Source organism: Macrobrachium nipponense, chromosome 9, assembly GCF_015104395.2.
Source record: "Macrobrachium nipponense isolate FS-2020 chromosome 9, ASM1510439v2, whole genome shotgun sequence".
NCBI lineage: Eukaryota > Metazoa > Arthropoda > Malacostraca > Decapoda > Palaemonidae > Macrobrachium > Macrobrachium nipponense.
In genome coordinates this window covers 11,363,383-11,379,053 of record NC_061110.1, presented here as the reverse complement: position 1 = coordinate 11,379,053, position 15,671 = coordinate 11,363,383, and the positions used below count along the sequence as shown (strand labels likewise).

General features: G+C 35.5%; 1 protein-coding gene and 1 long non-coding RNA gene across 10 annotated transcripts in view; one reads left to right on the top strand and one right to left on the bottom strand.

Moving 5' to 3' along the window:
- LOC135218597 (protein scribble homolog) overlaps nt 1-6,591 on the top strand; it is a 73,188-nt gene extending 66,597 nt beyond the window's left edge. For 7 of the 8 annotated variants that reach the window (XM_064255020.1, XM_064255021.1, XM_064255022.1 and 4 more), the window contains 4 exons: nt 225-350; nt 735-1,124; nt 2,193-2,760; nt 3,278-6,591. In XM_064255020.1, the coding sequence (XP_064111090.1) occupies nt 225-350; nt 735-1,124; nt 2,193-2,760; nt 3,278-3,288 (1,095 nt within the window). In that variant the 3' untranslated portion in view covers nt 3,289-6,591. The remainder of the gene's footprint in view (nt 1-224; nt 351-734; nt 1,125-2,192; nt 2,761-3,277) is intronic. The other variant, XM_064255024.1, reaches the window with a different exon arrangement.
- The window catches only part of LOC135218598 (uncharacterized), a 37,721-nt gene extending 22,197 nt beyond the window's left edge, over nt 1-15,524 (bottom strand). For both annotated transcript variants that reach the window (XR_010315363.1, XR_010315362.1), the window contains exons 1-2: nt 12,183-15,524; nt 6,690-6,764 (exon numbers count right to left, since the gene is read on the bottom strand). This is a non-coding gene — a long non-coding RNA (uncharacterized LOC135218598). The remainder of the gene's footprint in view (nt 1-6,689; nt 6,765-12,182) is intronic.
- Nucleotides 15,525-15,671: the final 147 nt, after the last annotated feature.

Below are 15,671 nucleotides of genomic sequence, written 5' to 3'. Positions count from 1 at the left end.
TTTAGTAGTTGCATAAGGAAGGTGATTTAAAATCTTGCAAGTGCCTTTAAAACTTTTAAGTATACCTGTATAATTGTAGCATGAATTTATTCAAATGTAAAGTTTTACTTTTTTAATCATGGTATCAATATTTGTTGACTTCACAACTAGTTTGTGCGAGTAACTTATAATATTTAAAGCCATTTTGGACTTGAAAGAACTCAGTAGTTTCATTCTATCTTTAGGAGTCTCTGTCAGGTGATGTTGATGATGAAACAAAAGCAAAGGCGATTCAAGATAAGATTGATGCATTCAAAAAGGACAAACAAAAGAGCGTAACTATTGATCCCAAGAGAGCTCAGCATGATAAAGTAAGTACTTTCACAATACTTTTACTGATTACCAGTGGGACAGTTTACCTATTTTACCTGATGTTCATGCCTAAAGAAAGAGTAGGGCTTATCCTTGATGTTAGTAATAGAATAAACCTGCCTTTTTGAAGTATGGAAGGTTATAAGATTGAGGAAGAAAGGAACCATGTTTAGACTTCCAAATCTAAGTATTATGGCAATATAAAACTCGCAACTTAACATAATATGCTATGATAAATTGTGACATTTATGTTTGTGGTGCAGGATAGCGTCTCTTCGTTATAAGTTTGTTTCATGTTTGTCACAGTTTATTACTATTATTTGGTTTTTATGACTGTTATTTCAAGCTTTTGTGCAGAATTAATATAGAAATTTATTTTGCAGCTAATGGAAGAGTTCAAGTTGGCTCACAGACGTATGTTTGACGCAAAACCAGTGTCAGAGGAAGAGGTGAAAGAAGAGAAACCGGTGGTGAGGTTTCAAGGGCACCAGAAACTTTCAAGAGCCCCTGCCAGTACTACACCAGTCAATTCCAAAATCATAGACAGGCTGAATCAAAATTTGTCAACAAACAAAGTGGAAGTCAAGAGCAAAGTGCCCAGTGCCATCAGTAAAAATATTTCCAGTAGTAGTAATGTCCAAAATCTTGATAACCTTAACTCTGGACATGAAATAAATGATATGACATCTATCAGCAAAAGGAAAGAGATGTTTAATAACATGTCTGTCTCAGGTCACAAGCCCAGTGCATCATTGGCCTCAAGAGAAAGCCAGGTACCTCCTCATTTACTTAATTTTATCTCACCATCTCCTCCACCACCACCACCTCCACCTCCCCCACCACTGCCTACTTCTGTTTCCCCTCCCCACAGATCCCAGAAGATGATTGAAAATTCTCTGTACCTACCCATTGATAAACCCACCAAAAACATTGTACATACATCCCATCATGTATCCAGGTCTGCTCCTGCTTCATCTGTAGCTTCTAGTGCCCATTCCATATCCCAGTCCAGATCAGACCCAAAGACATCATCCCACTGTACAAAATCTAATGCTTCAGCACCAAGAACCCTCTCCTTTGCATCCTGTTTACCCACGGTGCCTCCTGTGCTTCCCTCTACTGTAAGTTTGGATGTTTCCTCTTAAGTTCTGTTTTCCCACACTGAAAGTTATATAATATTGTATAGTTAGGGTTATGAAGTGTAAAGGTAATTGTTGTAGTTTGTTCAGTTATGTGTAGTATTAAAGGAAAATGTAATGTAATTGTTATGAAGTTCTTTGGAAAGTGAAGGTGGAGGCCACAGTTTAGTGAGAATTGCTTTTTTACTGCTGTCATTGACAAAGGATCCATAGTAATATTACAGAAAGCTAAGAGAGGAGACACCCTTATCGGTAATTACTAAGATTAAAAGTTTCAAATGGTGTGTCCATTGTAAGACAAAATTTATTTCATAATTACAGACTATTGCCATAAGAACTCACCCTATTTCTCTCTCATTCTTATCTTGGGTTTTGTGCAGACAAAACTATTTTAGAACAGATCTGTAATTAGGAGAGACGAGATGTGAGTTTATTACCATATTCTTCTTTTTTCTTAGTTGTATGCTTAAAACCACAGCTTTTTGTGTTTTGAAGAGAGTGCAGTAATATACTTGAATATGTACTGTATTTAGAGTTTATTTTAATTTTGCTATACTGAGGTAAGAAAACTTTAGTAAAAATATATCGTTTATGCACAGTATGAGCCTCTCTGGTATTAAAGACTTCCAGAACTTTAAGCAATACAGCAGTTTGAAGGAAAATAATTAATAGTGGCACTAATCCCCTTGTGTATTTTTACAGCAGCAAGATGAGATTTGTAGAAGCACTACTCCAAAGCCATCAGTTATAATAAAAACTAAACAACCAGTGCATGGAAAGTCTGTGGTAATGGAAGAGTTTAAGATGAGCGAGAAAGCTATGTCATCATCTTCATTATGTCCCCCTGACACATACTTTGATGTACACAAGGAAAATTCTTCCAAACCTCTTGTTTCTATTGGCACGTATCCATCACCCAATGACAGACCCGCACCAGTGAAAATGGACTTCCTTCCTTCAACATGTGTTAATGTTGATGTGAATGGCACCAGTAAATATGATGGCTCTTCTAGAGATCAATTACAAAACGAATTGACGTCGACCTTAACACGCTCAAATATTCGCCAACGTTTACATGCTCAGGAATTACCCCCAAGTCCCATCCCCTCAAACAGCTCAAGTCCTGCTTCAAAAGAACCTTTTACCAGTAATGCTGCCAGTGCAACCTTTACAACCACAACCATACAGAATAACAACACAAACCCAAGTGCCTCATTGTCAAGTAAATACAGAGGTATTGTTACAGATTCTCCTGTGAATGGTCCTGAAGGTTAGTGATCAATCTTGAAACTTGCCTAGGTTTTGTGTGTGATGCTTTTCTATGGTAGTGATTTGATTCATTTCTCCAATTTTTCAACTGAATTACAGTAGTATGAATTGTCACTTTTGAATTCATGATGTATGAATATCATAAATCAACACTAATATAAATCACAAAAATGCCTTTGAGAGTGGGGTAAAAATATTTTAACTTTAATGTTGTCCTCAATTAGGCTTTAAAAAATAATGTTTTTATTTCCCTCAAGGAAAAAGAAGTAGCAAGTTGTTTACAGGAATTTCTTAAGAGAATTGAGTGTGATGTTACTACTATATATTTAATCCTTGTGAACCACTCGGAGAACATTTTTAAAGATTTATACAGATTTGATCCTTGTGAACCACTCGGAGAACATTTTTAAAGATTTATACAGATTTAATCCTTGTGAACCACTCAGAGAACATTTTTAAAGATTTATACAGAAAATGAAGACTATTTTGTACTCATGCACACTATTTTTATTTTCCAGGATCACCATAATAGGAGGTAAGGGGCTGTAGATAAATAGAGCGCTAGTTAAAATGTCCCTTCTTTTGTGAGGGATTGGTCTAGTTTTTGTTGCCATGAAGAGAAATATACCTTTATATTTTCTCTGTTGTGTTTAATTATATAAATACATATATCTATTTTGTATAAAAATAGTAATTCTGTTAACCATATTTATATATATATTGTGTAAAATTATATGTAAATATATGCAAATACAGACACCAGTGGGGGATTCATTTGTACATGCATCCGGTGCATTTTTTTTCTGATGTGGAAGGCTAAACCTACGTCCACATTCAGTTTTGTAATCTTGGAATGTATGTTGAGGGCTTTGCAAGTAGGAAACAGAGAAAGAGCTCTTCAGACGATGATTTATTTTAATTGATTTCCATATGCACAGTTTGTCAGGAACATAAATGTCCACTGTGCTAATGGTCAGTCTGATGTGACCAGTTGTGAGGCAATGCCCGTTCACCAGGACTTTTAACTTGACTGAACGCCTCCAATCACCAACATTGAGGTGCCTCTGAGAACAGCCTTGAGCATCAGCAGATTGTTGCAGTTCATTGTGTTGCACTTAAAATGCAGTTAACTGTTTATGAAACATAATTTGTACTTGTAGTACTAATTGTATTTTGATGATACAGGACAGTGCTTCTGGGGTTCAAATATGAGAATGTGTAATTAGACGAAGTTGAAAATAAAACTGTGTAATCTTTGTTAATGCTTTAATTATCTCAAAATAGTGCTTAATTGTAACCCACCGTGATGCAGCTGTAATATCCCTCTTAAAATCTTTAGTTGGATTCGTTACAACTACAAACATCTTATCTTCTGTGTCTTCTTTATTCATACATTCAGTTTGGCAAAGGTTGTTAGTATATTATGTAGTTATTTCCATAACAAATCTGTTATATTGTGTAACTCGTGAAGACAATAGTTGATTGTAGCTTAGCCATTTAAAACCTAAATTTCCTCATGCTATGTTCATTCATTATTACTGTATATTCAAATCAGTGTAGTGTAAATTTGAGATAAATTCACAAATAAAATGTTATCAGGCACTTGATTTTCAACACTTTTTCTCCAAAGTGAAAGTAAACAGACACTAGCAAGATAAATTAGCACTGTGTAACCACTAAACTAATGAATTTCATAAACATACATTGGCTTTTTTACTGGTACAGTATACAAAGGACCACTGTATTTCATGCACCATTAGTTCACCAGTTTTTAGTTACCCGTATGGAAGTCCACAAGAAGACAAATTCTGTCATATACACAGTTCATTGTTATACCTCGACAACAACACTCAAATTGTTGGATACATTAGTCCAGTGCTGAATGATAACCTCTGTGGCATGCAGGTGAATTTAACATTAGATTATTAACTAGCTTTACATTAAACTTTAAATGGTATGAAATTTCATCAGTGAATATTGAACTTTAGAAAATAAAAAACTGGTACGTATATTAAAACTACTTGTGAGTTGTTTACTGTGATATTGCTTGATGCATTAATAAAATATTTTCTGAATTACCTAAAGACATATACTGCAACATGAAGTTATTTGTAAAAATTACATGTGAAATACAATGGAAATGTATGAAATGAGTAAATCAATTTTTATTAAAATTTTACTGTGATATTACTTGATGCATTAATAAAATATTTTCTGAACTACCTAAAGACATACTGCAACATGAAGTTATTTGTAAAAATTATATGTGAAATACAATGAAAATGTATGAAATTAGTAAATCAATTTCTATTAAAATTTTCCAGTTAGGACTACACATAAATAAATAAAATTGGTTCAATACCTGATAAAGTAGAAATCAAATGCAGTCCATTACTGCAAAAAAAGGTTAATGCCACATATTTAGACTTTAAAGCCATTATCAGTACTAAACACAAAATACACATTCAATTGTTTTGCGTTGTAATTGTTTGTGCTTCTATGTGAAGATTTATTAGTGGTAATACATTAATAAGAACATATTCATTAAGTTCAAGTCTTTAGAATTTTTACGGTCCTTGTACATTTACCCCATGCATACGGAATACACTAACTGTACCATATTTTTTGTAGATAATGTACTTCCTATTCAGAGATTTTTTTATCTCGCATGAATAGTAACATATGTAGCTGGTAACACTTTACTTTTCTGGACAACATTATTATTTTGAATATTCTGTTAATGCTAATGATTTACATAAGGTTTTATAGCTAGTCATATTGGTTGCCGACAGTCCTTAAATAACTAATGTGGGTTGATATACTGGACTGCCCATGTTTGTGTACTAAAAGTGACAAACATCTAAACCATATTTATAGTTATCCACTTATACTTTTTGTCTTTTGTATATCAATGTACATTTCAAAAACCAACCCTTCAAACACGTCCAAAATAAACATAAATATATGTCTATATGACAAAACCATCACCCCAGTCAAATGTGTATTTATCCAAGCAAATGGTACTTTTGTATTTGACTATAGTACATAGGATACATATATTTTAATGTTACCTACCACTTTTCAAGTTACTCCAGTAAGTTCACATATTGTAGTAGCACTGGTTAACTAGAAGTAAGATCTTAATAGCTTTAACATACACTTCCAAGTCTTACGTTTACTTGTGTGTGTGTTGATTACATCTACGTAATATAAGATGCATATTTTCATACTGGAATGTGCAATATTACTTTTTTGGCAGTATTAATAGTAGTTTTAAAATGGATATGTAATATTACTGGAGTTGAAAGTCAACCCTACTTACCTTCGGCTGTTATATACATGTATTGTATTGTCAATTCTGCCATTGCTCACTTGTGCCATAGCAATTTGGTGGTAGGTCTACAAGTATGCATAAGTACATGTGTGGGTTTGTGAACCATTTGAACTGACAGCAAATATACATATATGATGAATTAGGGGCTGATTACTTTTTATCTGTACTGTAAAAACAACTCCCATTTTGCCCATGATTAGTAAGTTCAGTGCTCACATCTATAATTTTCCAGAAATCTGTGTACAAATTTCTCAGTTGCTGTTTTGAATTACTATCATGTATCATGCTTATAAATTCCTTGTTAACACATATGATTAAGAATGTTATTCAGCCATTTTATATGGCATTTAAATTGCCTTTTCTAATCCATTATTTGGACTAGATTTCTTTCTGTTATCTTTTGTTTCATGGCTGACAACTGCATATTGCAGCCTTTCTTCATGTATGTACAACTGTTAATTTTTGTATAGATTTACATTAAACCTTCCATTTACACAAGTGTAGAATTAATTACCACTTTATAACCAGTTATTAAAATACATTGTAGGAACTTACCTCTATCATAAAGCTTAAGTAAATATATCTTAAGAACATACCTACATAAAAGTAATCAACCTTTTGAAGAAAACTGTGTCATAACTGGTAGGGGCTGTACGATGACGACCAACAACCTGTAAGGACATTTTTAAGATAATACTTTATGCTAATGTAAAGAGGCAGTTTGTTCAGAGTTAGTTCATACTACAAGGACAGGTAAGGTTTGGATATACTGTACAGTGGTCAATATTATTATATAATTTCTTGACACCATCAAATGCCATAATACCAAACATTGAATGCCAGTCATTTTAACACTTTACTTTTGAAATGTTATAAGGCCCTTACCAGGTATTACAGCAAGCCTCAAGACCTCTATTCTCAATTTGAAGTGAACAATGTCTAATTAACTTTATCTACTCTCAAGAGGCCATGTTGGTAAAAACAGCAAACAGGCAAAATATATCTCAACAATTTCCATTATATCAATAATATATGACCCATTTTCTCACTTATAAATGGTTTGTCACCTTATCAAAATTTAGTAAATTCTTATAGCTTAATACCTGGTAATTTATTAAATTTAAAAACGGCTACCTATTGCTTATCATGTACCATAAGAGTGCAATAACATTTTTAATAACTGAAATAAAAAGGAATAATAGTATTTCAGTTATCACACAATAATTAATTAATCTGTATATCTCATCTCCTTGAAAGCAGTCTATTCTATGACAAAGTCAGTGACTGAGAGCAGCCCAAGAGTTGTCTCTGTTTACTATGCCAACTAATGCTGTCACAGATGCTTGCTCTTAGAGCAACACAAGAGGAACAAACAGGTGAATCAAATTCTCCTCTAAGCTACAAAAATAAGGTGATACCTTCACCCAAATACTGTAAGCACAATGTACCCTCCCTCTACTGGTAACTCACCACCCTTCTACCTCCATTATTATTAATAGGGCTTAGTTTTTCCAGACCTCTGAGTCTTAAGTAGACTTCTTGGGCTGGTTCTCAGGGATTAATCTTGAGGGCAAAAAAAATTCATTTAAGAAATCTGTTTTATTTTAAAAATTTATGATGTTAATTGAAAAATCTTTGCTTTCCGCATGAATATTTTTCATTTTTTAATTCTGTAGATAAATTTATCTTTATTGGGTCCAACTTGGGCATTCAACAAGTAAATGTCGCACTGTCATGGGTGCTTGACATCTATTACATTTCATTGGGTCAGCATGTCGTGTCGTCATCAAGTGACCATGCGAGAATCTTGTGTGTCCTATATGGAGCCTCGTTAGGATTACCTCTTTTGATCATTCTTTGTGTGAAGATGTCCTCCATGCACACACTTCAGTTTTTATACTTTTAAGCGTAATTGCGGTTAGCACCAAGAACCATTCTCTTTTCCAATCTTGATATATCAATGGTTTGACAGATGTTATCCAGTCTGACACTGGTGCATGTGTAACTGTTGGAGGGATAGTGCAAGCAAATTTGGCAGCAGCCTTCTACCTCCAAAACCTGTTTTTACATTCAAAGACATTAGAAAAATCTATTCAAAATTAAATACCATTTATTGTATATACCTCTCTGTCAGGTATATACAAGGTAGGAGGAATGCAGTGGCAGACAGTCATAGGGACAGAGTGGTCTCTACACCAGGCTCTTTCATCTGTGGGGAAGGCCCTGAATATTCCTGTTTGCAACAAGGTTCAACAAGAAACTAAAGTTCTTCTGTTGCGTGGTTCTGGATCCCCTTGCAGTGGCAGAGAACCCTCTGCAACACCCATAGGACAATTTGGAGGTTTATGCCTTCCCTCCATTTTGCCTAATCCACCAGGTTCTGAACAGAGTGATGGCCTCTCAAAATGACCCTAGTTGCTCCCATGTAGCCTCGCATAGAATGGTTCCCCAATCTCCTAACCCTACTGTCACAGGCTCCAAGAAAGATTCCTCTGTGGCACAACCTTCAGTGTCAACCCCACTTCTAGGGATACCACAACGTCCTATCTCTTCATGGCTGGAGACTATCCAGTAGTTCATCCTTGACTTACCTCTATTTGATCTTTCAGCGCTTTTCCAGCATCATTAACAGCCTTTAACATTACGTACTATAACTTGATGCAATATCAAATTAAAGGTGAAAAACCAACTGTTGGAACAGATCCTGCGTCATACATCATATCCTCGCAGAGCAGCATCAGAGATGTATGGCTATCTTGGAAGATCTTCCTCAGCTGTGTACCAGGGCAAGGGGGGCCATTTACTATGGTTGGCATCATCAACAGGGTCTCTCTCCAATCAGAACTTCTGTTCAGCAAGCAGCAGACTCTCTTGTTTTTCTCTGCAGAGAGAAATGCCTTTCCGTGTCTTCCATCAAGAACCATAAGAGCTGCCTGAGTGCAGTTCTTCGCATAAGGAATGTCAACCCTCCTTCCTCATGAGAAATCTCAATGCTGCTTAAGAGCTTTGAGTAACCTTATCCTCCAAAAGAATTTAGACCAACCAATTGGAGCCTGACTTTGGTAATGGGCAGCCTCACCCATGCCCTGTTCAAGCCTCTATGCTGTGTGTCAGACAGGAACCTAACTCTCCAGAAGGTTTTTCTGTTGGCCCTGGCCTCTTTAAAAACATGTTGGTGAACTCCATGGCATACCCTTTAATGTCAAACATACAAGGGGTTGCATGTCCATAGCCTTTACTTTTTTTCCCGGAATGCGTGGCTAACACTCAAAACCCCTCTTCGCATGGTGATAGATTTGAGACCTTTTCCATTGCATCTCTTAATGACTTTGTTGACAACGATCCGGACGAATTGCTCCTTTGCCCTGTCGAAGCACTACACTGCTATCTGAAAAGGTCTCGCCACCTCAGGCAAGGTGCCAAAGACTTTTCCTTAGCATTGGCCTCTCCAGCCATGATACTCCTAGACGTAGAGGCACTCGATGAGTAAGCCAAAAGTCTATCTTCACTCTTTTAACAAAATGCTGCTACAGCCAAAACTGCCATGCCCATCCTTCAATGCTCTCACTTCTCTCGTCATTTGTTGAAAAAGCAGTGATCTTTTTGGCCCTAGTGACTATGCAACGTCCTGTTACAATTATTAAAACTGAACATATGGTTCCTAAACGACTAGTTTTAGATGTAAAAACCCCAACTGCCTTTATTAGCGTAAACTGATTATTATTAATTAATATTTACTATATAACAATACATATTAATAAAGTAATTCCGATGTCCCCAAAGCAATAAAGGTAACAATACTGTTGACAAATCAGCAAAGCAAAATCACTTCTTGGGTGACACCGGGTGTGCTGAACCTCCAGTAAGTTCCAGACTTTCTTCCTCCCTCCATAAGTGAGTCTATCCAAAAGTTAAGACCCAGGTTTGTTCTGCATATGAACAAATGACATATTTATTAAATTTTAATTTTTCATAGCTAATATACCTGCCATCTTAACTTATATAGCCCACCTCTAGCCACCCCTCAATCAAGTTACTCAGAAACTAATACCTCATTCATTCAAATAATATTATATAAAATTATCAAGTGCATAATTACATTATCAGAGCAATGTAGGTAATTACTTGGTAAGTAACTTATATAAAAGTGGAAATTTATTAAAAATTTGTCATATTTATTGATATACTCCTCTCATGGGAGAGAATAGGGAGGAAGAGATGTGGGCAATAAAGTTTATGATAAATGAGTCTGTATAAAATCTTGATTTATTATGCAACCCAATCATCATAAAACAGCCTGAATTGTTATTTAGTTAGAAGGAGGGCAAAGCAGATGAGCAATATGACAGATGTAGCTGCTAGAAGTCCATCAGAAGGAATGGAATGAAGACATGGAGCTGGTGAGGGCAGGTCCAAACATAATGCTTGCTTGCTTAAAGGGTTGTCATGGAAGGATCTGAAGGCTAATGGCATTCCCATAAGCTACAGGTCTGTTGTGGAAGAAAACCGAAAAGATGGACAGCCACTAACACACAGGATGTAAGCAAGGGAAACTGGGTATAAAATTCCAAAATGCTAGATGTTTTATGAATGATTACGAGAAGGAATGAGACAACGGCTATAATCCCATATCCAAGATGAGGGCATGGCTAGTCCGATAATGATAATAACCCACAGAGAAAGCAGATCCACGGTGTTAAGAGTGATACCATTTGGGGGAAAATGATATTTTAAAAATAAAATTAAGTTTCATATATACAATACTTACCAAGTAATTGCTTAGCTATAGCTTTATCTTGCACGGCAACAGTAAATAAAAAAATATCACGTAGAATGATACCATGTGCGGAAAAAATCCGTGTAAAGAGTCTGGCAACACCACATGTTTACCCTAAAGATGGTAGAGGGCCCCAGCTGATGAAAAAGCTAAGGCAGATGAAAGGATACTAACATCCATGGCCCTAGTCCACAAAGAGGGAAGGCCCCCTAAAAAAGCCAGAGCACAAGTCCAAGGTGGGACTGTCATGACCAAAACAACACGATCTTCACCAAAATCTAATCTCAACTCCTTTTGGAACAGTCAAAGGCTAAAGAGACAAAAGAATGCATCTAACAAAGGCAGGCCCAGAGAACTTTCACACTGCAGAGAACATAAAATGGGGAACTATTCTATGTCAGAGTGAGTCTGCCTTCCAAGAGAGACAACAGGAGTCATCAAAGGACCAGTGACTGTTGTGTGAAATGCCATGAGTAGCAAGGAATGAATAAACATAGGCCATATGACCCAGCATGGGGGCTAAAAAAGCCATTCAGCACTATCACTGCAATGTATTACTATGTAATGCATATAGATCATGCAAATTCATACATTTAAAAAATCTTTTTAAAAACTATTTATTTCAATATCAAAAATGCATTTTAAAAATGCAAATTGCTTTTGAAAAGGCCATAAAGGACTACAAATCAGAAGCCACTCTACAACGTGAGGTCTCACTCAAGACCAACAATGGCAATTCTAAAAGCACTACTTACAGAAAAATCTGGAGGAAAAGGAAACATGTCCAAAGTCAAACATATTGCATAATAAAATAAGGAGCACCAATATGTACCAGTAAGTGTTAGAGAATTGGCAGAGTGTTGGCCAAAGATGAGAGGAACATATCTGTTATTTTCTTGTGAAGGAAATAGTATTGACTAAAAGGGGTACAATGAGCATAATTACATTACATTTCAGATTCATTTTGCAATCTTTATCATCTACAAAAAAAAAAAAATCTTTTCATCTTCCACATGTCTATTAAATATCATTATAAAAATTTCATGTTCATTTGTGCCTATACTACGTAGACCACATATAAGTATATATATATATATATATGTATAATAAGATATATATATATATAATATATAATCTATATATATATATATATATATATATATATATAGTATATATACAATAATATACGTACATTGTACAATATGTTTATATCTATATACGATATACCTATATTATGCTATCTATAACATAGTGTACTAAAACTAAATGCAAGAGAGAAAAGGTAAAATTTGCAAACCAAATGCATTCTTACCTTAATGTTGTATTTGAGCACCTTTATTATTGCACGGCATGTCTCCAGTATAATTCTGCCAAGCCTCTGTGCAGATATGCGGGTAGTAAATTCCAAGTCTTCAAAAGTTTGGCTTGAGGCAAGGAACCGCAGAGTATACTTGAAAGTCTCTGACATGGCAGTACGGCATCTCTCATATTGGTATCATGTTTTACAATGTAATGGTGTTACTAATCCCATGTCTTGGAGAAAGTTTCATTATCCATCCTTAAAAAAATTTGTATAATCCTCGGATGATGAATGGTCCCGCGAATATGGGATTAGGACGTTAAATGTATTTTGCCGTGTTTAGTACTGGCCCCTGTGGGTTAATTATAGTCGACCCCCCAAAAATAACGGTAAAGTCTTAATAAGGGAAACAACCGCCTTGAATCCATCGTACTCAGGTAGATCACCCTTATTCACTAGATATTTAATTGGTGAAACAAGAATACAATTACATCTTTAAGCATACCATTCAAAAGATTGAAGTTTCGTCAACATAATGTGATATATGAAAGCGCCATACGAACTAAAATAAGCATGTGAGATCTTCGTAAAATATGTTTTCAAAGCAGTTTTTAAATCCAATATGGCGTCTTTTTCCCTTTCGTAATCTGCATCGACACCCTGTACGTACATATGGCTGCCAAAAGCACAGGCGAGTAGACAACAGATTAGTGGATTGTTTATGACAAATTTTTTTTTATTTTTTACAGCAATTTTCATTGATTCAAGTCTACATGACTATTTTGACATTTTTATTTTTAATAATTGTATTTATGCCTGAAATAAATGTAACCTTTAATGCTTGCATGCTAGGAATGGCAAAATTTCATTGTTGCCAATTTAGTGGGGCTTCACACATATGCCGATGCATTTGCAAACTGTTTCCATGAATTCTAGTTGTCATAGTAATGCAATAATGAAAATTGCTTTAATAAGTATATATACTACCAATAGATATGCTAATTTTACTTATTTCCACAGTTTTGTGTAAGTCTTATAGTACCCAGTTTGGAGGGTAAACACATATATAACAATTGGTAACACTGATAAACAATAAGAGAGTGCGAACAACACCGTAGGTACTATTCACAGCAAAACTGTTGATATTTGAGTCAGGAATCTAGTTACTTTTTCAACAACAAATATGTTCAAATTGATTATCATGAATATGCACAAAATTTATGCAATTCATGACCTTATACTGATGTTTAATTATTTATTTAAATAATTATCTAGCGTACGCTTCTTCTTTCTACCGAAAAATCGCGAGTTTCCTTGGACTTAAGGGTGAATGGCGTCATTGTTTACGATTGTTGTGAAGAAAGTGTCCCGGCGTCTATGGGTGGGTACAAGTGGTGTGCGGATTTTGCACAACTAGCACAAACATCAAGATGACGTCAATCTTCTACGCGCAAGTTGTTTTAAGTAAAAATGTCAAAAGCGTCAGGGAGGTAAGTTTGCACTGCGCATGGCTCGACTTTTATTAACCTCTCTTTAATCTGAAAATATGGGAAACAACCGACTGGACTAGCTGATCCAGTTTTCACCGCATGTGGATCCACCCTCCAAAAAAGCACTTTAACACATCCTGACACCGGAGATAGTCACCAGTCACGAGTCATTGGTGGTGAGGGCACACGCGGTGAAAACTGGATCAGCTAGTCCAGTCGGTTGTTTCCCCTATTATAAGATTAAAGAGAGGTTAGTGAAAGTCTAGCCATGCGCAGTGCAAACATACCTCCATGACGCTTTCGAAATTTTGACTTATAACACTAACAATTTAGAAGATTGATGCCATCTCGATGTTTGTGGAGTCACTTGTGTCAATAAACTTTCCATTCCATGTCGTATATCCGCACACCACTTGTACCCATAGACGCTGGGGTACTTTCTTCACAACAATCGTCAACAATGACGATGGCTTTGAGGGATCCAAGGAAACTGACGCTTTTTCGGTAGAAAGAAGATGAAGCGTGCACTAGATAATTATTTAAATAAATAGTTAAATGCAGTCTAAGGTCATGAATTGCATAAATTTTTTACATATTCATGATTATTAATTTGAAAATATTTGTTGTTGAAAAAGTAAATAGATTCCTTACTCAAATATCAACAGTTTTGCTGTGAACAGTACCTACGGCGTTGTTCACGCTCCAACTGGTATGTGTTTACCCTCCAAACTTGGTATAATACTTACACAAAACCAGGGAAATTAGTGAAATTAGCATATCTATTTGTAGTATATATACATATTAGGGCAATTTTATCATTATTGCAGTACTATGACAACTTGAATTCATGGAAACAAGTTTGTAAATGCATCGGCGTATGTGTGAAGCTCCACTAAATTGGCAACGATGACATTTTGCCGTAGTCTGTTCGTATCTAATTTAGAAAATTCTGCAATTTTAGGGGGTTAATTTGGTTGCAAAAAAGGGATAATAGACATGAATTAAATAAACATTTTAAAGTAACAAAGTAAAGTTAAACTAAATAATGAGTAAAGTAAACAATTAAGGGAATAAAGCTTTGCACCTCATAAACTGTGTACTCGTGTGCTGCCTGCAACTGTGCTTGTGGAGTGAGCGCTTAGGAACCAAATGCAATTTTGAGTGAATTAAGACCAAAACATATATAATTACAATCAAATAAGCACTGTGGAGTTTTAGTTGTGATTACAAGGTAAAAATGAATTTCAGTTCAAACCATGACCCAGGGAATAAGAAGTTTCATACTTTCACTAATATAGACAACAAAACGTTGTTTTATTGTGCTCATTACAACTGCAATCTTGAGTAAGATCAATAAACGTTACATATATTCGCTGACATTGTTCAAATGAGTGGTGGCAAGGCTGGGAAAGATGGTGTTTCCGGTGCGGTTACGAACGGCACCTCACGCGGGTGCAGCCATATTGGATTTCAAAACTGCCTTGAAAACATATTTGACGAAGACCTCACATGCTTATTTTAGTTCGTATGGCGCTTTCATATATCACATTATGTTGAAGAAACTTCAATCTTTTGAATGGTATGCTTAAAGATGCAATTATATTCTTGTTTAACCAATTAAATATCGAGTGAATGAGGCTGATCCACGCGATGGCGATGGATCCACTGCGGTGTTTCCCCCTACCTACTGCCTAGTTTAGGGATCCAAATTCCCAGCATTACGTCAAGATACGATAAACACACAGATTTATCAAATCGTGGAAAACAAAGAAAAATTTGCCGGTTTATCTACTTGCCGAAGCAGAGATTGCAAAAAAAAATGACACACAACAATTCTGACATGAATAGGGTGCCCGAGATGCTAGTATTAGTAGTCGGCACGATTTACCTCTGAAACGGCTCCCTTTCTAGATTTATTTTCCTTTCGTTGCTTTAAATGAATCCTGATAAAGTCATTTTAGTTTGTCTTTCGTAATTGATATTGAATCTGTTACCGGTAAACTTCAAAGGT